We start from the raw sequence: 24297 nt of genomic DNA, 5'->3' as shown, positions 1-24297 counted from the left end.
GGCAACAGGGCCATCTGGTTTGGGTGCAGATGAGCTCTCTGAGCCGTCTGTGCTTGGCACCTTGAAAAAGCAGATGGAGGTCGGTGCCTGCCACTCTAAGCCCTATGGGCCATCTGCGCCTTGTGACTTACCTTGTGATTTACCTTATGTTTTACCTTGTGTTTTACCTTGTGGTTTACCTTGTGTTTTACCTTGTGATTTACCTTGTGATTTACCTTATGTTTTTCCTTGTGTTTTACCTTGTGTTTTACCTTATGGTTATCCCCCGCCGATGAAATCGGGAGGGAGGTATTGAAATGGCGTTGTCCGTCCGTCAGTCCGTCCGTCCGTCCGTCCGCAGCCATTTCTCAGTAACTACTTGGTAGAATTTCATGAAACTTGAAATAAACATGAACCAACATACAGCGATGATGCCCGTCAAGTTTTTTTTTGATTGGTCAATTTCCGTCAGAGTTATTGCCCTTGATTTAATAAAAAATGTCCGTCTGCAGCCATTTCTCAGTAACTTACAGGTAGAATTTCATCATATTTGAAATAGACATGAACCAAGATACTGTGCTGATGCCTGTCAAGTTTTTTTTTGATAGGTCAATTTCCCTCAGAGTTATTGCCCTTGATTTAATGAAAAATGTCCGTCTGTAGCCATTTCTCAGTAACTAGCAGGTAGAATTTCATCAAACTTGAAATAGACATGAACCAAGATACTGCGACGATGCCCTTCAAGTTTTCTTTTTTCGATTGGTCAATTTTCCATATAGTTATTGCCCTTTAATTGTTTAAAAATCCACAGATCTGTACATAACAAACCAACCAATTGGAAGAATTTCATTAAACTTCTTTCATTTTTTTCCATGAACATTTATTATAAACATGTGATGTTAAGTACCTACACCTGGTCACCACCTTACCTTGGTCACCCCCCCCTCCCCCTCCCCCCCCCCCCACCAATTTTTTTTTTCAATCAACATGTAAACTGTTGTATCCTCACCCCAGCCCCCACCCCCACCCAAACAAACCATTCATTTTCTTTTAATTTGATTTTGACTAATGAAATTATTTGCTTCTTGGTAACATTCTTAACTTTTTCCTGGATATATTTTTTTTCCGTTCCTCAACTCTGACCCTTTCGGCGGGGGATTCCAATTCATCGAATTTGTTTGTTTACCTTGTGATTTACCTTGTGTTTTACCTTATGGTTTACCTTGTGTTTTACCTTGTGTTTTACCTAGTGATTTGCCCAAGAATATGTTAGAGAACATAATAGAAATTGCCTGATAAATCTTTTGAACAAGTTCTTGACCAGATGCCTGATAAAATTTCTTCAGGTTTGTCTGTGATAAATATACATAATGAATTGCTTGATTAATTATTTGATGATGCCTTCGGGCATAATGAAACTCATTTTTTGGGATTTGATCATAGATGGCTTACTAGTGGCCATTTTGGATTTTGAAGCACTTTTCCCAAAACCATATACCTCAATGATGACAATGTCATCTATATTAAAAGTTTGTAGAAATATTCATTTATGAATTCAGTTGAATCCCACATATGTTTTTTTCCAGGTAGGATCCAAGATGGGTGACTTCTTTAAAATAATTTTAGATAATGGTTTCTGTCTGTAGTCATATCCTGGACAATGATTGGCCATTTTCATTAAATCTTTGTCGAATTTTTTATCACTGTTTACAGTTGATGTCCGCATAATTTTTAGCTCACCTGAACACTAAGTGATCAGGTGAGCTGTTGTGATCTGTCAATGACTGTTGTGTGTGCGTCCATTTATGATTTTATAAATGATGGTTTTTGTCTGGAGTCATATCCAGGACAATAGCTAGTAAGCCATTTTCATTAAAAGTTTGTGGAAATATTTATCACTGTTTACTGCATAATTTTAAGCTCACCTGAAAATAGTGCTCGAGATGAGCTGTTGTGATCGGTCAATGACCGCCGTGCATGCGTCAATTCGTGCATGCACAATTCTATCTCCTACAAAACCACTAATTGAATTTTAACCAAACTTCCTAATCCTAGGAATGATTCTGTGGTAGTCCTCTGAAAGTTGTTCAAATGATTCCGTCCATTTTAAAACTAGGTCACAGTTTCTGAAAACTTCACAAATCTTCTTGTGTGAATTCACAAGCCCTAAGCATTTGATGTGTAGTGGTCCTGTGGCAAGATTGTTTAAATTATATCCTTAGAATGAATAGTTGCCCGCTGGGGTGAGGGTTGTGGTTTTACAAAGACTTACATAAAGAAAAAAAAAACTTTCCAAATTTTCTTGTCTGATACCACAAGGCCTAGGACTTACATGTTTGGCATGTAGCATTATCTAATAGTCCTCTACAACAAATACATTTTGTATTTAAATCAAGCCCCCATTGTGAAAGGTATAAAGGTTTTATCTGTTTATACAACTAATATATACTTTTCTTTTTCTTTTAGTATCAACAAGATTTCTGATATCTTATATATGATTATCCATTGACTATTATTGCAAAAAGTGAACATTTATATTGTGTATAATTGACAAAGTGATAACTGCATAGACAGTACTTAAGGCATACACAGCAAAGATGCCAGAGTTGAGGAAACAGTCACAATGCCAGAGAAACAAAACTAGGAAATTGTAAATGAGAAAAAGGCGGGAGGAGGCATCAGAACGAATTGTTGTTTTATCTGATACCCTTTAAGGCTCAGTAATAACAAGAAATGGCATAACCATAGAATGGTAGGCACCATAACATATTGTGAATGTAAGGCCTTAATACAAATGCTTTTACTGTATAGTCTTTCAGTGAAAGGTTACAAAGCAAAAATTCAGTTAAACCAATGTTAAGTATGTCATCAAAATGCAAAGTACCTACCTGCCTTTAGATGCAGATCTTTTCTTTCCAATATTTATGTTAAAGGGAGGCATACAGTAATCACTCTGCCTTGACAATGAAATGATCTTTATCAACAGTAGAAGTTTTTACCAATAATTGCATTATAAATGTTTTATCAATTTGCTTTTACAGGTTTGAACCTTAGTCCATCAAGATGACGGCTGGTTCCATTGCTGTGCCTACCATTGTTCCCCTAAGGCCGCCAATACCTGGGAAACCAAAATCCTCAATAGATTCTAACACAAAGATTGAATTGAGTACAGGTATGTTGTGTCTATTTTGTCATTATAATAAATTGAAAACAATTTTTTGTCATGGCAACATTGTATTAGCTCATACTGTTAAGTAGAGATGGTACAAAAAGCTGTTCAACAACAACAACAAACAGACTGCAAAACTGAAGCATATGTAATGCTGGAAGTTTTAACAGGTGGCAGTAGCTTTATTGATTTGGTATATCTGTTAAAGAAAGGCAGTGTAATCTCCATTTAACTAACACTAAACCATAGGCGTAGGAGCAGGGGGGGCCAGCGGGGGCCAGGCCCCCCCCCCCCAAAGCTAGAAGAGGGGGGGCCAAAGTATAGTTTGGCCCCCCGAGTATTTTGGAAAAGAGATATAAATTGCAGTCTAATATAACATTTACTTAGCATCATATAATTCTTTTCAACCTGATTTCTGATTTACATTTGGCCTTCCCTTGTATTCTGACTAAAAATTTCTCTTTCCGTAGTGTGAGCACTGAAATCTGTACGCGCCACGCCAAGAATTGTTTACATTTTATAAAAATAATATATCATTGAGCGCAATCACTACAGTTCCGGTTTGAGCGTCTGCAAAATCAATGTAGGCCTAACTGTTAAGCCTGTTTACGCATGTAAACGTTATGTATTTTTTTTTCATTGTCCATTCAAGGGAAATGATATTTCCACAACTTTATACCACAATTAGACAAATGCAGTGCTAATTGATTGTATGTCCAGGGCTTCAACAGAAGAATGTAAAAAAATGGCACACTTAATTAGAACAATACATAAGATGACTGCTTAAGACAGTTCAGTGCCTAGTCGTATGTGTATCATCAGAATAACTCAATGATTGCTAAAACATAAAGGTTTGAGGGGCCTACGGCCCAATTAATCCCTGTACAAGGCTTTGAGTCTTTGTCACGAATAATGCACCAAGGATACCTTGCCGCTACCGCCCCCCCCCCCTCAAACCGCCGGTCGAAAAGGTTAGGCCCCCCAAAGTTAAACTCGCACCTACGCCCATGCAAACATGTTGTTTAAAGAATGTCCATTTTGCATGAACAAAAAGTTCCATATGTCTACAGTTCTGTTAGGTAAATGAAAATGAAGTTCCAAACGTTTTGTCAGTATTCAAATAATATTCGTAAAAGAATTTGTTAACACTAGGTATATGCCTTAAAATGTGGAAAAGCTTGTTTTGGCATATCTTTGGAATGGTTTTGGTGTGTAGTCATCATGTGGACATGTCCAGGTCATCAGGACTTTCATGTCTGTTTATTATGTGTAATAACCTTTTTTTGGCCTAGTGGTAGGGTGTAACATGTACAGTGGATTTTTCTTTCTCATCTGGTGCCAGTGGGCAAGCCATTCCGCAGACGGGGCTTTGACAAGCTTATATTAGTCAGCAATTTTCTGCATATTACCATCACATAGACATATCTGACGAACATGAACAAGTTTCTTAAGTCTCTGGTGGCATTTTAAAAATAACCTAATATACTATCAGGCCTTAATCTACTCAAGATTCCAAACTTCTCCTCATTGTTTACATACAGTGACCTTGTTCCGGGCAGTTTTATTTAACTTAATCCAACACAAACGCACATGCCATTGGTGTCCATCGATTCAGCACCTAAAAATCTTTCCATCCATATATATATTATTACCTGTCATGGACTAATACCAGCAAATGTCTTCGTTATTTTCATAACTCAACAGACTTATATACTATACAACTCAACAGACTGAAAAAGTAATGAACAGCTAGGCCAAGGTGATAGAAAAAATTAAACAATAACAGATGTCATTTTTGAAGCTTTATTTTGTTGAAATATATTACAACAATAAATTCAACACTGCATTTACTCATGTTTACTTCGTCATTCTTTCTTGTTTTGCAAAAAGCTGAAATAAAGAAACAACAACTTTAAAACATGAAAAGCAGTTGCATACTTGTTAAATCTGTGGATTCAAGATATACATTTATTTTTTCTGTTGCATTTGTTCTTTTTTAATCAAAACTTAGATGTTGTTTTCTTTAGGATATGATACAAACTAACATATTTTGAAATGGTGTAAAGTAGAGTTTAAATGATTTTTCTTATGCAGTTGGTTTTCAGTTATTTTGAGAGCAACCTGAAAAATTAAAACAATAAACTCAGCATAGGTTAATTTCCACTGATGCCATTTTTAACCTCTGTTTACTTACAATATTTGCCTACCCACAAGTTTAAAATTATGTCTCCCACATGTGATAGGGGAGACATATTGATTTAGTTTGGGAGACATTTAGTGCTGTCCATCTGTCTATCAGTCTGTTTGTCACAAATTTTGTCCACGCAACTCCTCTGACATCACCAGGCTGATTTTAACCAAACTTCAGAAAAGTGATCATTGCCATATCATTGGCATGTTCTGGTTCAGTGATTTTCAGTGGAGTTATGGCCCCTTGATTCTTCAGATTCTATGATGTGTTAGCCATTTCTCTTATATTATTGGACAGACTTCCACCAAACCTTACAGGAGTGATCAGTTTCAAGTCGAATTGTACATATTGTTGGCATGTTCTGCTTCAGTGATTTTCAACAGTTATGGCCCTTGATTCCCAAAATGCAGCTCTCAATAGGGTGTACAGTGTTACTCATTCAGCAAATAAAAAAAAAAAAACACAGAAAAGGAAAAATTGGTTTGTTATAAACAAGATAAAGATTATGAAAGTGGAATCTTTTAAGGGTACAAGTGAGCAACCATTATGTAATGTGTATTAAAATATAAAAAAAATATTATGAACGTAGCATTGTAATAGATAGTTTTCTTGTTTACATCAATATTTTTATTTGTAAACATCTATATCAATGCCCTGTATTGTAGTAGTAATAAGGTAGCCTAGGAATCCTGTCCGTCAATTTTTAACTTCTTATAATATGGATAATATCAAGAACTCAGTCAGCACCAGTGACTAAGGAGGAGTTTGGACAAAGCATAAATTAACAGAGTAGTAAAATACCTTTAGGAATTTCTGGTACATTCTGGTACACCACAATATTCCCATAGATCCTTTTTAACATAACACCATGGCATGTCACGTTTTCTTGTTGGCTCTCTGCAGTAATTGCCAGCTTCCCGACGACTGCCATCAGGGAATCTTTCATCAGGGTGAATTTCAAAACCCTGCCAATTGAGACAGGTCTCATGTTGATTGGTCTGGTTTGTTTTGCCTAGATATAAACTAGCCGATCCTTTGATATAACAATCTTCCCCTGTTAATAAAGATCTCAAACTAACTATTATTTAGATCTACATGTTCTTGTGTATGTGTAGTTTTAAAAAAAATTATTGCATTATGACTGATCATTTACAAATAATAGTATTTAAAACGTTTTTTGACTTGTCTATAAAATATTCAGTATAAAATCATCAAGCTCACTGTAGCTGAAGAGTATAATCTATCCGACAGTTCATACCTTGCTTGAGAATTCTACTTAAAAGCGAAAGTGTCCAACCAATCTAATTGTTTCCTTTAGTCAAAATAGGGAAGCTGAGTATCGAAAGAAGCTTGGTTTGCAAATTAATTGCCATGCAGAACTGTTGGGCATTAATGTGAATACATCATGATAGGAAACTAACCAGAGCTTTTTTCTCTGATCTTTTCAACAACATTTAATGATAGCTGCCATAATAGACATACTTAAATAATTTTCCTATCAGAAGTTTAAAACATTAGATTCTGTCAAACACTGTATTTTCATATTTTTGATATGAATTGCTTTAGGATCTGACAAATTCTGCTACAGTTATTTTACAGATACAGGATAAAACATTTTTAAAATGTTTTAAAGCACTTATAAAATACCACTTTTTGTAATTTTGTGGTCAGTATTGAGGATTATAAAAAACATAAATTTAAGGTCTACATTAAGTTAATAATATTGTTATGGCTAAAATATAACGAATTTTTTTTATTAAATATAAACAGTAACTTACTTGGTTCATCTGGTTCAGGTTCCCGAACTTCCTGAGCAGCAACCATTCCAGCAAGAAAGCAAAGCAGAATTATTGTAGAAGTCATGTCTACAGAATTCGAGTTGACGAATGAAATATTGATGCAGAGCTTGCTTATTTATACATGAAAATATACATGTAGAAATAACAAATATGTAAACTAAATCTACTGTGATGTTCAACATCTTAGAGTTACAGCCAAGTTCTGAAAGAAAGCATATTGACTGTATACAATTAAACGCATTAAAATCTTAATTATAAAGTAATTAGTTTAGTTTAAACATGTGTATATAACTATGTTTTTGCAGTTCAAGAAGCATTTAACAAAGTCTTAATTCAGGACTTTAATTTATGAATTAATCGCTGATTATCGTTGAAATGTTTCTTTAAAGGGGAATAGGGAGGATTTTTTTTGTTAATTTCTGATACAACAGTTTAGTTTATGTCAGTTATATGAAGAATTGATAAAAAAAAATACTTACTGGAATACAAAATTGATATTACTCTTAAAAAATCTTCCAAAAAAGGTTTTCCTTATTTTAGAAAATAAAAAGTGTTAGGCATCATGAAAATTGACGTAATTGAAAACATTCTAATAAAACTGTAACATGCGGGAATGTAAAGCTTAGCTTGAAGACATATATCAAATATCAAGCAACGTATCAATGTTTTTGGAATATCTTGGAATTGAGCAATGACAAAATTAATATCTGAGACTAGTTTACAAGATTAGGAGTACTATTACAGGTCAAATTAATTAACTAACAATTATAGATAGAATTCTGTTGCTGCCTATTGCACTAGTGGTTTCACTAGCATTGGCATAAATACATGTATCTCAGATGGTTAAGTTTTTCTGTGTAAGCTGGTATCTCAGTTACTGCTAGATTGAAACTGAACACACTTGGTCCCTGTTTTCAGCTGACCTGCATTGCACAGATTTCAGAACTGTTTTGCTTTTTCACAAAGTTATGCCCCTTTTTAGTTTGACTTTTCGAAGAATACGTAGAGCTTTTGCACTTGCCAATTAGTAGATGTCCGTATTAGCATCCTGATCTGCGGATTTGGTAAAGCTTTTCTATGTAAGCTGGTATCTCAGTACCCTCAAATAGGAATGGATTGAAACTTCACACAGCTGTTCACTGTCATGATCTGAAATGCAGTGAATAGGTTCCATGACTGTATTTACTTTGCATTTTTACAAAATTATGTCCATTTTTCGACTTAGCAGTTTTTTGGTTAAGTTTTTGTATGTAAGCTGGTATCTCTGTACCCACTAATGGGAATGGATTGAAACTTCACGCAGTTGTCCATTGTCATGAGCTGATATATGCATTGTACAGGTTCCATTACCCTGTTTTCTGCAAATTTATAAACTCATGCCCCTTTTTATCCCCCGCCAATGAAATCAGGAGGTGGGTATTGAAATGGCGTTGTCCGTCTGTCACGTCCGTGCTTGCGTCCGTCCGCAGACATATCTCAGTAACTAGCACGTAGAATTTCATGAAACTTGAAATAAACATGAAGCAACATACTGCCATGATGCCCGTCAAGTTTTTTTTTTTTGTGATTGGTCAATTTTCTTTAGAGTTATGGCCCTTGATTTAATGAAAAATGCCCAAAAATGTCCGTCCGCAGCCATTTCTCAGTGACTATCATGTAGAATTTCATAAAACTTGAAATAAACATGCACCAACATACTGCGATGATGCCCGTCAAATTTTTTTTTGATTGGTCAATTTCCCTTAGAGTTACTGCCCTTGATTTAATGAAAAATCCACGTCTGCAGCAATTTCTCAGTAACAAGCTGGTAGAATTTCATGAAACTTGAAATAAGTATGAACCAACATACTTCGATGATGCCTGTCATTTTATAGCTCACCTGAGCACAAAGTGCTCAAAGTGAGCTTTTGTGATCCCCCTGTGTCCGTCGTCCGTCCGTCGTCAACAATTTGACTGTTAACACTCTAGAGGTCACAATTTTGGCCTAATCTTAATGAAACTTGGTCAGAATGTTACCCTCATAAAAATCTTGGACAAGTTTGATATTGTGTCATCTGGGGTCAAAAACTAGGTCACCAGGTCAAATCAAAGGAAAAGCTTGTTAACACTCTAGAGATCACAAATTTGGCGCAATCTTAATGAAACTTGGTCAGAATGTTACCCTCTTAAAAGTCTTAGACGAGTTCGATATTGGGTCATCTGGGGTCAAAACTAGGTCACAAGGTCAAATCAAAAGAAAAGCTTGTGAACACTCTAGAGGTCACAATTTTGGCGCAATCTTAATGAAACTTGGTCAGAATGTTACCCTCAATAAAATCTTGGATGAGTTTGAGATTGGGTCATCTGGGGTCAAAAACTAGGTCACCGGGTCAAATCAAAGGAAAAGTTTGTTAACACTTTAGAGGTCACAATTTTGAATCAATCTTAATGAAACTTGGTCAGAATGTTACCCTTAATAAAATCTTGAACAAGTTCGAATCTGGGTCATGTGGGGTCAAAAACTAGGTCACCGGGTCAAATCAAAGGAAAAGCTTGTTAATAATCTAGAGGCCACATTTATTATGTTATCTTCATGAAACTTAGTCAGAATGTTAATCTTGATGATTTTTAGGTCAAGTTCGAATCTGGGTCATGTGAGGTCAAAAACTAGGCCACCGGGTTAAATCAAAGGAAAAGTTTGTTAACACTCTAGAGGCCACATTAATGACTGTATCTTCATGAAACTTAGTCAAAATATTAATCTTGATGATCTTCAGGTCAAGTTCAAATCTGGGTCATATGTGGTCAAAAACTAGGTCACCAGGTTAAATCAAAGGAAAAGTTAGTTAACACTTTAGAGGCCGCATTTATGACCATATCTTAATAAAACTATCTTGATGATCTTTAGGTCAGTAGGTCAGGTAAGCGATACAGGGCCTTCAATGCCCTATAAAATTAAAACGAGTTTGGTGATCTGTGTTTCTTCTTCTCTTGTTTGTCTTGGAAACTAATGTTCTTCAAGCTCACAGAATACGAAAAAATTCTTAACGTTAGAAAAAGTTAGTTCCTACATCCTTAAGTAGGCATTGTAACTAAAAATACAAACTTCAAGTAGGCACTATCTGTTTTAGATATATATCTATATATATACACAGTCTGAAAAAATATTTTAGATATCATTTTCTGAAAAAGAGTAATTTGAGCTGAAAAAAATGATCCTGGGTAAAATATCTGGAAAAAATAGAGACAACTCCACTAAAACTTTATTGTAGGTTTAGCTGGCTATGTACATAGTATCTCATGCACAGCATGCACTTTTTACCTCTAGGCACAAAAAATCATGCATAATCAGTAGCAATTACTGTAAAGATCAGCACTTTGAAAAGAACAAGAAAACAACTTCAGGACTGTTAGATGCATGACTGTGTTATCAGGTAACATAGATAGGTTACTTTTCTATTGCACTGGTATAACATGGTTGGATTATGATTGTCAAACGGTGTTCACTCAACAATTTCACTCTATAAACAGATTGTTTCCCTTGTGTAAAGAGGGCTTTAAAAGGGTAAGTCTCTAATTTAAGCAAAATTGTTACCCCCTTTTTGTATATGTTTATTTGTTTTTGTCTTTGTATTCATGCAATTAACTGTTTTGATAACAAGATTTTTGAGTAGTCTAGCATTGCTCTCTAACAGCTTTTGTTTCATTTTCAAGTATTCTGGCTAATTTTCAAGGTTCAAATATGTAGAATGTTTTATGCTAAATCAAACTGTACACAATGTATAGCTTTAAACAATTAACTTTGTAATGCTCTTTTGAAGAAGAAGTTGGAACAAAGGTATCATTGTTTTCCAGCCAGCTATCTAACTTATTTTGTCTTCTTGTGAAAGGAAATAGAAAATGTGTATTTGCAACATGTGTCATGGAAACAAAAGAAAGGATGTAGTCTTTGTGATTACTAGTGGAATTTACATTTTCAGACCTTTCAGAAAATTTAAGATCCCATTAGATAGCACTGAGAACATTTTACTGTCTGTTAAACATTGATTATACTGGCAGCAGCTTTTCATTATCTCTCTTGTATGGAAGTAATCCTGTGCTTTAAGTGATTCACTACCAAATTCCTTCAAATCATTCTGTTTCAATTAAAAACATGGCCAGCAGGATAATGTGGACTGGTTTTCTCTCTATTGTTTATGAAAATCTTTGGAAATCTCTGGAACTGCTGGTTCGATATCAAAGTAATTTCACAGCAAACCTCTACCAAATGCACTCAAATCATTCTGTTTTGATAAAAAAAAACATGGATGTCTGGGGATAGGGCTACATTTCTCTATTTTGGTTATATGAAACACTTAAAAATCTCCTCCTCTGGAACTGCCAACCTGAATTCAAAATAGTTACACACAGATTTTCCTTGGATTACACACTAAAAATTCCTTCATGTTCCCACCCACAAAACCCTCAAACCCTCACACTAATCCCTACAGTTTTTATGCCCCCCGTCGAAGAAGGAGGGGTATATTGTTTTGCGATGTCTGTCGGTCGGTTGGTCGGAATGTAGACCAATCCGTTTCCGGATGATAACTCAAGAATGCTTGGGTCTAGGATCATGAAAGTTAATAGGGAGGTTGGTCATCATTAGCAGATGACTCCTATTAATTTTGAGGTCTGTATGTCAAAGGTCAAGGTCACAGTGACCCTGAATAGTTAAATTGTTTCCGGATAATAACTCAATAACACTTGGGCTTAGGATCATGAAAGTTGATAGAGAGGTTGGTCATGACCAGCAGATGACCCCTATTGTTTTTGAGATCAGTATGTCAAAGGTCAAGGACACAGTGACCAGGAACAGGAAAATGGTTTCCGGGCAAATACTCAAGAACGCTTGGGCCTAGTGTCAGGAAAATTGATAGTGAGGTTGGTCATGACCAGCAGATGACCCCTATTGATTTTGAGGTCATTAAGTCTTAGGTCAAGGTCACATTGGCCTGGAACAGTTAAACGGTTTCTGATCTTTTTGTCCAAAACCACAGGGCCTAGGGCTTTGATATTTAGTATGTAGCAAAATCTAGTGGTCCTCTACCAAGATTGTTCAGATTATTTCCCAGGGGTCAAATATGGCCCCACCCCAGGGGTCACAGGGTTTATATAGAATTATATAGGAAAAAACTTTGAAAAACCTCTTGTCCAAAACCACAGGGCCTAGGGCTTTGATATTTTGTATATGACATCATCTAGTGGTCCTCTACTAAAATTGTTCAAATTATTCCCCTAGGGTCAGATTTGGCCCCGCCCTAGGGGTCACATGGTTTATATAGACTTATATAGGGAAAAACTTGACCAAACCACAAAGACTAGGACTATGATATTTGTAATGTAGCATCATCTAGTGGTTCTCGACCAAGTTTCTTCAAATTATCCCTCTAGGGTCAAATATGGCCCCGCCCTGGGGGTCATATGGTTCATAAAGATTTATATAGGCAAAAAACTTAGAATCTTCATGTCCATAACCTACATCATTCAAATTTGGACCACATGTATAGTTTTGAGTGGCGAGATGAAGCTTGACATGAGTTGACCTTGATCTTGACCTAGTGACCTACTTTAACATTTCTGTAGCTACAGCCTTCAAATTTGGACCACATGCATAGGTTTGTGTACCGAAACAAACTTTGACCTTGTTATTGACCTAGTGACCTACTTTCACATTTTTGAAGCTACAGACTTCAAATTTGGACCACATGGTTAGTTTGTGTTCTGAAATAAAATATGACCTTGATTTTGACCCAGTGACCTTTCTTTCACATTTCTCAAGCTACAGCCTTCAAATTTGAAGCACAAGCATAGTTTAGTGTACTGAAATGAACTTTGATCTTGAGATTGACCTAGTGACCTACTTTCACATTTCTGAAGATAGAGGCTTCAAATTTGGAACACATGCATAGTTTTGTGTACCGAAATAAAATCTGACCTTGATTTTGACCTAGTGACCTACTTTCACATTTCTCAAGCTACAGCCTTCAAATTTGAACCCCATGCATAGTTTTGTGTACCAAAATGAACTTTGATCTTGAGATTGACCTAGTGACCTACTTTCACATTTCTGAAGCTATAGCTTCAAATTTTGACCACATGCATATTTTTATGTTCTGAATTGAAATTTGACATTGAATTTTACCTATTACCTACTTTCACATTTCTTAAGCTACAGCCTCCAAATTCGAAGCACATGCATAGTTTTGTCTACCGAAATGAACTTTGACCTTGAAATTGATCTAGTGACCTAATTTCACATTTCTTAAGCCACAGCTTTCAAATTTGGACCACATGCACAGTGTTTTGTACCGGTATGAGATTTGACCTTGATTTTGACCTTGAACAAGTCTTGAAATTTGGAACATTCAAAAATGGCTCAGTGGTGGGCGCCAAGATCACTGTGTGATCTCTTGTTAGGTTAATAGGTTAAAAGTCAAGGTCAGATTGAACCAGAACGGTAGAACTTTTGTTTACAGTGAGCATATAATTTCTGTTCCTTGTGCAATTACTGAATGCATCAATTGGTGCATTTCGTGTTCGACGAGCTCTTGTTTAACTTTTGGTTTCTTTTTATCTTGTCTGATTTTTGAAAAAAATCTACGCGGTATTGTCATCACTTGATTGTCGGTGTTGTTTAAAATTTTTGTTTAGGTCCACCTTTTCTCAAAAACCATAAGAGCTACAGCTTTGAAACCTTGCACACTTGTTTGTCATCATTAGGTGACATAGTAAGCCAAGAACCATAACTCTGATATGCATTTTGTCAAAATTATGACCCTTTTTGTACTTAGAAAATTTGAGTTTCTTGGTTAAAATTTTTGTTTAGGTCCACCTTTTGTCAAAAACTATAAGAGCTACAGCTTTGAAACTTTGCACACCTGTTTCTCATTATTAGGGGACAATGCAGGTCAAGCACCATAACTCTAACCTGCATTTTGTCAGACTTATGGCCCCTTTTTAACTTAGAAAATCTGAACTATAACTCTTTTCTTACATTTTGTCCAGCACTTGCAAATGAGCGATGGCACCCATAGGCGGTGTTCTTGTTTTGATTTTCTAATATTTTTAGATATTTTTTTTCATACTTTGATGCGTATATATGGGTATCAGAGATTTTTCTCTTTCCAGCTGTAGCCTTTTCAACGTATTGTAGTGCCCGTGGGCCATCTCTGAGAGGTCACCTGGGGAACAAACTCAGAGTCCTGCAAGCCTACAGCAGCAATCTGCTTTTAAAGATTGCTAAGGGGTTTCAGGGGTTATTTATTAAATAGGGAGGACAACTGGTTATAGGTAGCATATACAGCCTGGTAGTGGCCAACTTGACATGTAACCATCTAACTTAAGGTATGACCCTACTAATGGTGAATATTTACAATGTTCAAAACAGCGTTACAGCAATATACTGTATCCAGTAAGAGAATTGTATGCAATATTTAAATAACTTTTACCGTGCCGTTTTTTTTATAAATTTTATATAATTCATGATAATTCCTCAAGCTGAAGAAGAGACAAATTTCAAAGTGATGGCCATTGTCCGAAACATTTGCAGAGAATTCATTATACCATTAATCTTAATAAAAGAAACACCAAACTATTGGTAAACAATTGTAAAACACAAAACTGTGAATATCATTTTTTTCTTGGGTGCCTCAAGTAAAAGGATTTGTTGTAAAGTTGGATTTTTTACAACATAATGTTACACAATACATAGTTTCAGTATTGCATAATGTAATCTAACAGTCTAATATTTTATCATAAGTATTTGTATTTTCGAATAGTATGGTATATTGAGTTTTGAAAGCATAGACTTTTAACTAGTCTATTAAGGGCATTCAGCTAGTCTATTAAAGACTGCTGATTTAGCTATATAGATCATTCTCCAGTATATTCATTTTACCCCCTGACAACAAAGTTGTAAGGGGGTATACTGGTTTCAGGTTGTCTGTCTGTCTGTCCGTCCGTCTGTCCGTAGACGCAATCTTGTGCGCACCATCTCTCCTTATCCCCTTGACAGAATTTAATGAAACTTCACACAAGTGATCAGTACCAACAGTAGTTGTGCATGGGGCATGTTAGGTTCTTTTAGAAAATTTTTTTGCAGAGTTGAGGGACTTTGTTTTTTTTGTTACTATACTATATACACACACAATCTTGTGCGCACCATCTCTCCTCATCCCCTTGACACAATTTAATGAAACTTCACACAAGTGATCAGTACCAACAGTAGTTGTGCATGGGGCATGTTAGGTTCTTTCAGAAAAAAATTTGCAGTGTTATGGGACTTTGTTTTTTTGTTACTATACTATATACATAGACACAATATTGTGCGCACCATCTCTCCTCATCCCCTTGACACAATTTAATGAAACTTCACACAAGTGATCAGTAACAACAGTAGTTGTGCATGGGGCATGTTAGGTTCTTTCAGCGACAAAAATTGCAGAGTTATGGGACTTTGTTTCTTGTTAACATACTATGTACATACAATCTGCATATGCAATCTTGTGCGTGCCTTATCTACCAAACCCTTGCACACAATTTAATGAAACTTCCCACAAGTGATCAGTACCAACCCTAGTTGTGCATGGTGCATGTTACATTCTTTTAGATAAATATTCTGCATAGTTATGGGACTTTTTTTGTTACTATACTGTATACATACAGTCCACATAATTATGCAATCTTGTGTGCGTCAAATTGCAATGTACTGTGTCAGTGCATGCTGGGGGTACATTCATCACCTTTAGTGATAGCTCTAGTTTATGATGCTTTACTGTTGTTTATATATTTCATAGTCATCAGTACTTTCAGTGTAGATCTATCTTTAATGTTAAAAACTGCATTTAATATCATTACATACTTTAATTTTGTATTTTCATCAGCTATTTTTAGGCTTGCGATTTATTCGCAAGACTATTATAACCATAAATCGAAATTCCACAAAGTTCAACAAAAGTTCAACAAAAGTTCAAAGGTGCTGAGACTGACAACACAAAATATAATTCCATGCGCAATTCAAATAGTTCGCAACGTTTATCAGTTTTGCCATAGAGTTGTATAAAGATTGTTAAACTTACCTGTTTCAATCTATTTGCTTTAACATGTTATTATACTGTTTTATTTTTCTAACGGTAAGTACTTGAAAGAGAATATTAGAAAATATTACATAATGATGGTAAATTAATTCGCCCCTATGAATAAAATGCCTGTATGAATGGAACTTTTTCGTAACTCAACACTGTTGACCGTTTCGTTATAGATTATGACCCCGGTCTGTAAATAGTTAATCAAACAAACGCTGGTTCCGAGAAACAATCGTCGATATGAGTTATACTGCGCATTATTCGACGACCTGACGTAACATGGAAAATTAGAAATATGAAATATCAATTAAAATGAACTGATAGTGATATGAGTCATGTCAGGTTTTATATTTAGGGCTAAAGTTATAAGAATCTATTCTTTCAGATCATTTGCTATAGGTACTACGGGATCGCTGCGTGGAATTGCCACAGTAACGTGAGAAGAAACAAATGACCATTTTCTACGAGTTGTATACCTAAAGAACGTACATGCTATTTTTTTTTTTTTTTTTTGTTATTTCTATACTAAATTCATTTTAGAAACAACTGTATTTCCGGTTATATTAAGATAGTGGACCCGCAACAGTAATGTTTAACAAATGCATTAATTAATACAGTCCTGAAGTTGACACTGTTTCGCACTGTGTTGCATCTTTTACCGTGTCGTTGTTGTTTGATTTTTTTTTTATTTGTTAATCTTGTATAAATTATGTTGTTTCCTCCAGAGAGACAAATTTCAAAGTGATAGCCATTGCGCAAAACGATCGCAGAGAAGTCATTTTACCTCATATTTTTCTAAATGGAACCTCAAAGTATTGCGTAACAATTATAAAACACAAAATGAAATTGTCAATAACTATTTTTCTTGGGAGACTCGAGTAAGAGAATTTAATCGGACAGAAATTAAGCTCCAACTGTTAAGAATTATACCCTTGCTCTCTGCATTCAAAAAGAACCATAGGGCAGAAGTAAAACCTACCTACATTTCTTCAAAACTTTGTAAACTAAAGAATAAATGCAAAATCAAGAACTTTTAAAAATGTAACAAAGTACTTTCAAAGATGTCTAAACATTCACCCTTCAGGTTAAATTAATTTTAAACAGCAAGAAATGGCTAAATCAAATGAAAATTTCCACTTTTGTACGACAAATCAATGATAAAAAGTATTGAAAAGAAAGTTTATCTTACGAGTGTAAACCATAGTTTACGAATGTGAACATATGTTAACGATCGAGAACTTAAGTTGACGACCGTGAAAATCGGTTTATGACCGTAAACATAGGTTCACGCTCGTGAATATAGGATTACGACATCATAGTTTTGTTCGAGAAACCAATTTTACTGAACGTAAACCTAGGTTCATGTCCGTAAACTATGGTTCATCTCGTAAACCCAAGTTCATGGTCATAAACATAGGTTCACGCCCGTAAACAATGGTTCGCGGCAATACAATAATCCAATAATTACATTCTTGGTCGAAATACTAGGATTATCGGATACTAACATATATTCTCAAGCGAAAACATAGGACAACAGGCGTAAACCATAGTTTACGCCCTTGAACATGTTTAAGTTCGATAAACTAGGTTTCTCGATTTAACTTGAACGTGGGTTTACAAACGTGGACCTATGTTTACGATAGTGAATTATGGTTTACAACGTTATCCTTTGTTTTCGCTGGAAAGAATAGGTTTACATGCTTTTAAGTTTGAAAAACCTTATTTATCCATCGTTAATCCTAGTTTTTCGACCGTGAACCTGGGTTCATGTAATTATTGGATGATTTCCATACATGTCATGTCTGTAAGCTATGGTTCAAGATCATACACCTAGGCTCAAGTTCGTATACAGGGGTTCAAGATTCATAAACGCAGGTTCACATCCGAAATTCATTGTTGATTTTTTATTCCTAATATATATCGACCGTAAACTATAGTTAACATTTGGTAAACTACGTTTCTCGAATAAACTATGAATTTCGTTCATTATCCTATGTGGTTTGATTGGATTACGTTCTCGGAACCTGACTTTTTTGTAAGATATTATTTTTTTGTGGTTTCAGATTCCCAAGTGAGCATTATGTGCCGTTTGTCTCACTAATTATGTTATCCCCAATGAAGCAAACACAATGCATTTTTTCACCATCTGTTGTCTGTAATATCCTTACACTACCTTCACAAGTTAATCAAGATGGTTCATCACATCAATACCCTATGCTCGCCTTAGTTTGATGTAGAAAACCCATAATATCTAAGATTTTGCAAACATCTTTCCCGCACAGATTTCTTCCAGTGTTTTGTTGTAGCCAGCCTTTCTGTACTTTCAGTACTTTGATTAGTAAGACCAGTTATGAAAGAACTTTGAGCTATTTTTAGATTATAGACAAAGAGTTTACATAAGCATTGCGAAGGTCATAGCTGATTTGTAAGATAAATGTTGAATGGCTTATCAGAAAAATGCTGACCAGTCAGAATGTACTTTACATCCTTCATGGTTGACTGCATTCTGGAAGAGATTTCAGAGTCATTTCTTCACTCTGTAAGGAATTTTTGGACTGACAACATCTAAAAAACTCTCTTAGGGTTTAGTAATTATTAATTAATTCATGGTAACTTTTCTCCAAATTCAGTAAGTAATTTTCTTTAATTAAGTAACTTAAATTCTATTAGCAATTATTTTAGATTTTCATCTTTAAATACTTCAGTAAAAATTGATAATTAATTTACATTGCTGTTAATTTTTAGGCACAGAGTCATAAAGTACAGAGTCACAAAATACATTAAGATACATTAATTATACCATTTATTTAGATTATTATTTACTTTTTGGCAGAACTTAAAACTTTATTCTTTTTATTCATTAAGCTGATTTGTCATCTTTATCAGTATTTTTGGTATTTTTCTAACTTGTATATTTAGATCACTTTGTAAAATATTAATCTAGAAAGTTAAGTAAAAATTTGGTTGGTTTTCAAATTCATTCAGTATTTGTGTTTTTATTTTCCCTTTCAAAGTAAAGGGTGGTGTCATCCTGACGTGTCAGTAATTCTGACGTAATAATTTACTACTAGCAAACCGCTAGATCACTGCTTCCAAGCAAACTATTAAACGAACGTATAGACAGGCTGTTTAAAAAAGACAGCGGTTAAACAAAATTTTTTATTCCCCACAACAGAATAAATGAGACAGAATTCTAACTCCAACATTGAAAAATTAAGGTCGAGTCCTGTGGGACTGTTTTAAATTTTGCTCACTTCATTCAAAAATAACCTTGGGGCAGAAGTAAAACCTACCTACATTTCTTCCACAATATGTAATCTAAAGAGTATAGGCAAAATGGAGAACTTTTACCAGTCATGTAACTCAGTATTTTTAAAGATGTCAAACTGTGCCCCCTTCTGGTTCAATGGTAAATTCACTTTGAACAGCAAGAAATCACTTATCAAATGAAAAAAAAATCACTTTTGTACAATAAATCAATAGTAAGTCTTGAAAAACAAGTAAAAACGTACTAGAAAAAAAGGAATATAAGGGGAAAAAAATTTGGTCCCAGTGGAGCTTGAACCTATGCCCCCTGAAAAATTCAAGCTAAAGTAGGTTTATTGTAGGAATTGAATACTCTTCAAAAGGAGGTACACTATTACATGGGTCATACCTTAAATTCAGTACAAACTCCAATCCTTTCGGCTTAATACAAACTTTATTTGGTAAAGGGCCTTAACAATATTTAAGGCAAAGAATCAGGCCAAAAATGTTCTAACAATTTCCCGTTCAAAGTCGAATCGACTCAAAAATCGCCGAAATAATATTCTAAGTCCGAAAATTGTGCTCAGAGCAAAAAAAAAAAGAAATATAAACAAACAAGGTTCTCGATAATGAACTCTACTTTACAATAAATTCAAGTAATTAATTTATCATGAATAAAAAGTAATTTGAAATTTTGAGAGCTAAGACAAATACACCTAGACTACAGAGGAGACAGGAGCAAAGTGAAGATTTTTTGTACAAGAAAGCTGATATTATTGTATGCAAATTAGTACATGGTATTTTGGTATGCAAATGAGGCAATTATATATAGAGATTAACATCTAAACAATTAAACCACGTAAAGAACAAATACTTAATTCTAATAATTCAATGATCATATAGCAAATTTATAAATTACACAGCTAGGGTAAATTCAGATGCAAATGATACATTAAAATACTAAAAAGATACTTGATTTGACTTTGACTCGAGATTTTCGGTGCAAACCGAAAATGACAACAAACATGGCAGACAAAAAAATGGCATGAAGGTAGTAATTCGCCGGATATGCCTCCGTAGTCCACTCGAAAGATCCATATCAATATATAGTGCAATTTTCCCGCCTAGTAAAGTAAAATTTTCATGACAGATATAAGCTTTATTGATGCTTCGATGATTGCAAAGAGGAATGTCTGCGGATGATTTTGAGCTACGTTATACGCTTCAAAAGTTGAGTCGAAGCTGTTTTGTAAAACGAAAGTGAAAGTAGGTATTTCCTGATATCTACCTACGCAATATTAGCATTTTCGTCACGTGTCTCAGTGACGTGATCATGGTTCCACTGCATTATGGTCAACCCCATATTTTTCTGTTTTTTTTGATTGCCTAAAGACAGACCTCCAAGACAAGGGTAGTCTCGCTGGAAGTGAAAGGCTAGAAATGCTGATAAATATGTTATAAATTATTTTTACATAGAAAATGATAGCGGAGGCATTTAACCCCTTCTAACCTAAACTTCATGTGACAATGCAATAATTATCATAAATTTCTCAACAAGGAAATTTACCATTTCTCAACAAGGAAATTTACCAGAATGAAATTTAATAAAGGTAATTGCTGAATGATTACTGTTGTATTATAGGCTGACATTGATTCTAATAGCATTTACTCCTTACAAAGTGCCAAAAGTATACATGTACTGAAAATAACTGTACACAAGGTCATGACCTATTTAACCCAGTTTAAAGACTCACCACGACCTAGTGACCTACTTTTTCCTCCTACCTCCTGTGAAATGTTTAGTCATTCTTCATGAAGTATTCATGAAGTACTCATGAATCATTCATGAAAAATGTGAACAGAAAATGAGACTTATTCATAAAAAGTGCATGAAACACAGTTCATGAAGTATTCATGAAGTAGTATATACTTTCAAGAACTATTCATGATATCATGCACATCTCATGTTCATGAAGAGTTCATGAAGTCTGAAACAGGCAACTTCATGAATTTTTCATGAAGTGGTAATATCCAGGATTTATCAATGAAAATGTTCACAGTTCTTGTTCATGAAGAGTTCATGAACATTCATGACCAAAATTCTTGAAAATGTACTTCATGAAGAGTTCATGATTTTTTTTGGTTCATTATTTTAATGTCTCGTTTTCTGTTCATGAATATTTCATTCATGAATAATGCATGAAGAAAAATGCTTGAAACTTAATGGACAAAATTATGAGCATTTTTTTGAATATTTCATGAAGTATAATTTGACCCAAGAACATGAAGTATAATTTGACCCAAGAACTGCCTGAAATTCATATTTGTCTGAGATTTCCCAGCCGGTCAGATGCAAAGCTTCAATTTGCTTGTAGATACAGGTATTGATCAGAGAAGTGATGACTGCCACAAAAGTGATGAAATACTAGCTGCCTATCTATTTATAATGTAACATATGATACCAAGATCCTGAAAACTGATGACAATTGCGTCATCATAAAACTATTGCAATTAATATCAAAATACAGATAAAAAAGCACCCACTACATTATATTATTCCTTTCTACAGCATTTTATTGAGAAGAAATACACACTGCAGCTACAAATAATTATGAACAACAAAAAAGAAAGACCTACAATTTTTGCGCCCAAACTAGTGCACTGTGAAAATAACACATTGTGAAAATTACACATGAATAGTTCATGAGTATTTTAAGAATATTAAATTCATAAAATATTCATGTTTTATTCTTTGAACATTTCATGAATATTTCAAGAATTTGTGAATCCTTCAAGAATTTTGTGAATCCTTCAGTAATTCTTCATATCTTCATGAAGTGAGCTCTAAGAATTTATCAAAAATAGTTCATGAACAATTCTTGAAAGTATGAAAAATTCTTGACTTCATGCATTTCGCAGGGGACATGAACTTCCTGCAAATCATTCTGAAAATACTGGTATAATACAGCTATTTTACAAGATGACAGGTGGACAGTTTAGGCCCTCCTCGAATAAATGTGTTTTCAGAACTTTGTCTGCTATTCAGTAGTTTTATAAACATAGAATAATAACTATCTTACACTGTAGAAACAAAGTGTGGTCTAAACTCACCTTAAAGATCCACCACGAGCTAGTGACCAACTTGTTATGCCCCAGGCATCTACTGATGCGAGAGGCATATAGTGATTGTCCTGTCCGTCCGTTCGTTCGTCCGTCCGTACGAGGTTAACCAAATGGGACCATTCCGTCTAGCATCAATACCCCTAACTAGAATGACTTGATACTAATGCAGATGTAACCTGTGACCATTCCTCATCTTCAGACATCACCTGACCTCAGTTTGACCTTGACCTTGAACTTGACCTCGTTTTGGACTTAGGTTGCTTTGTATCGACACGGATGCCACCGGGGGCATCAAGCGTTTATTGAACGCAGCTCCTTGTTTCGCCTACATGAACTTCCTGAAAATCATTCTCATAATACTGGTATAATACAGCTATATTACCTGATGAGAGGTGGACAATTTAATTAGGCCCTCCTTGAATTAACATGTTTTCACAACTTCATCTACAAACTTATTCAGTCAATCGCTTTTCAGTATAGGTTTAAAAACATAAAGAAATATCTATCTTATAGTGGACGCAACTTGACCCCGATGGTTGACCTTTGTATTATAATACATAATGAGGCACAACCTATTATTGAAAAGGAGTGTACGAAAAACACGAGCTGCATGAGAAAGTGGAAATATAAATTTGTGTAATTATAAATTAATGTATTGGAAAGTTTTAACTTATCAAATATTAGTATACATACTTTGATACTGCACTGCAAACACACTAATTCCATATGAATATACATGGCTGCCCTAATCATCCTTTATTTCTACAATGAAATAATCGATATGAATAATCGTCAGAAGTTCGTTCAACCATCGCGGTCAAGTTGCGACTACTATACCCTGTAGAAACAAAGATTGATCTAAACCCAGCTTAAAATATCAAGTACTGTTCTTAATGCACAATTCTACATTGTATTGGCCTTATATATGTCCCAGTGAATTTTTTAGTAGATACTTGTACTTCTCACTTTTTTCATGCAAATCATATAGAATTACCATCATGAAAATACAAAAGAATACAGTTATTTTCAAGTACTGTGCATACTACTACATTAATTTAATAATATATTTAGACATTAAACACATTGTCTTGGCCTTATATACCATAAAATGGATATTATTTACCTGCTGCTATTTTTTACGACCAAATCAGATTCGTAAATATTGGCCTCGTATAAATTTGCCATGTAAAGTCAAGTAAACCGGTAGACCTTGTGATTTCGTAAATTTTAAAATCGTATAAAATGAAATAATGTGTTTTTACCCCAAATCCGTAAACTTTTACAGCAGTAAAAATAACCCGTTATACCGTATATCACTGTCAATTTGTAACTAGATACTTGTTATTTCTCATTTTCTTCATGCAAAGCATGTATAATTACCATCGTGGAAATGCAAAAGAATACAGTTATTTTGTGGTGCTCTTTAACAATCTACATGCAAAAATAATCAATTGACATGTAAGAAATTTATTTCTATAAGAGGGTTGAAACACTGAGAGTGAAGCCATGCTTCACATTACCCTCCCTTCTGACCAAATTTCGTCCTCGAAATATAACATGTTAAACCTACAACTATTTACTATAAATCATTCTCAATCTATGCAGGTATCTAGTATTGATAATAGCATTGTAATTAAGTTTGTAATTAAGTATAACTAATTGAAATCGTCTGCACAACTTTATAAATTA

General features: G+C 34.7%; 1 protein-coding gene and 1 long non-coding RNA gene across 2 annotated transcripts in view; one reads left to right on the top strand and one right to left on the bottom strand.

Annotated features, from left to right (window-relative positions):
- The first annotated feature begins 3020 nt into the window (after positions 1–3020).
- The window catches only part of LOC128547630 (double zinc ribbon and ankyrin repeat-containing protein 1-like), a 47490-nt gene continuing 26213 nt past the window's right edge, over positions 3021–24297 (top strand). The window contains exon 1 of the mRNA XM_053520679.1: positions 3021–3151. Within this exon, the coding sequence (XP_053376654.1) occupies positions 3043–3151 (109 nt within the window). The 5' untranslated portion in view covers positions 3021–3042. The remainder of the gene's footprint in view (positions 3152–24297) is intronic.
- On the bottom strand, positions 4938–7264 carry LOC128559791 (uncharacterized). Its single transcript, XR_008372644.1, has 3 exons — positions 7118–7264; positions 6141–6393; positions 4938–5038 (listed from the first exon to the last, which is right to left on the bottom strand). It is a non-coding gene; the product is annotated as an uncharacterized LOC128559791 (long non-coding RNA).

Source organism: Mercenaria mercenaria, chromosome 1, assembly GCF_021730395.1.
Source record: "Mercenaria mercenaria strain notata chromosome 1, MADL_Memer_1, whole genome shotgun sequence".
Taxonomy (NCBI): domain Eukaryota; kingdom Metazoa; phylum Mollusca; class Bivalvia; order Venerida; family Veneridae; genus Mercenaria; species Mercenaria mercenaria.
The sequence above is the reverse complement of the archived record's forward strand: the minus strand, read 5'-3'. Positions and strand labels throughout refer to the sequence as shown.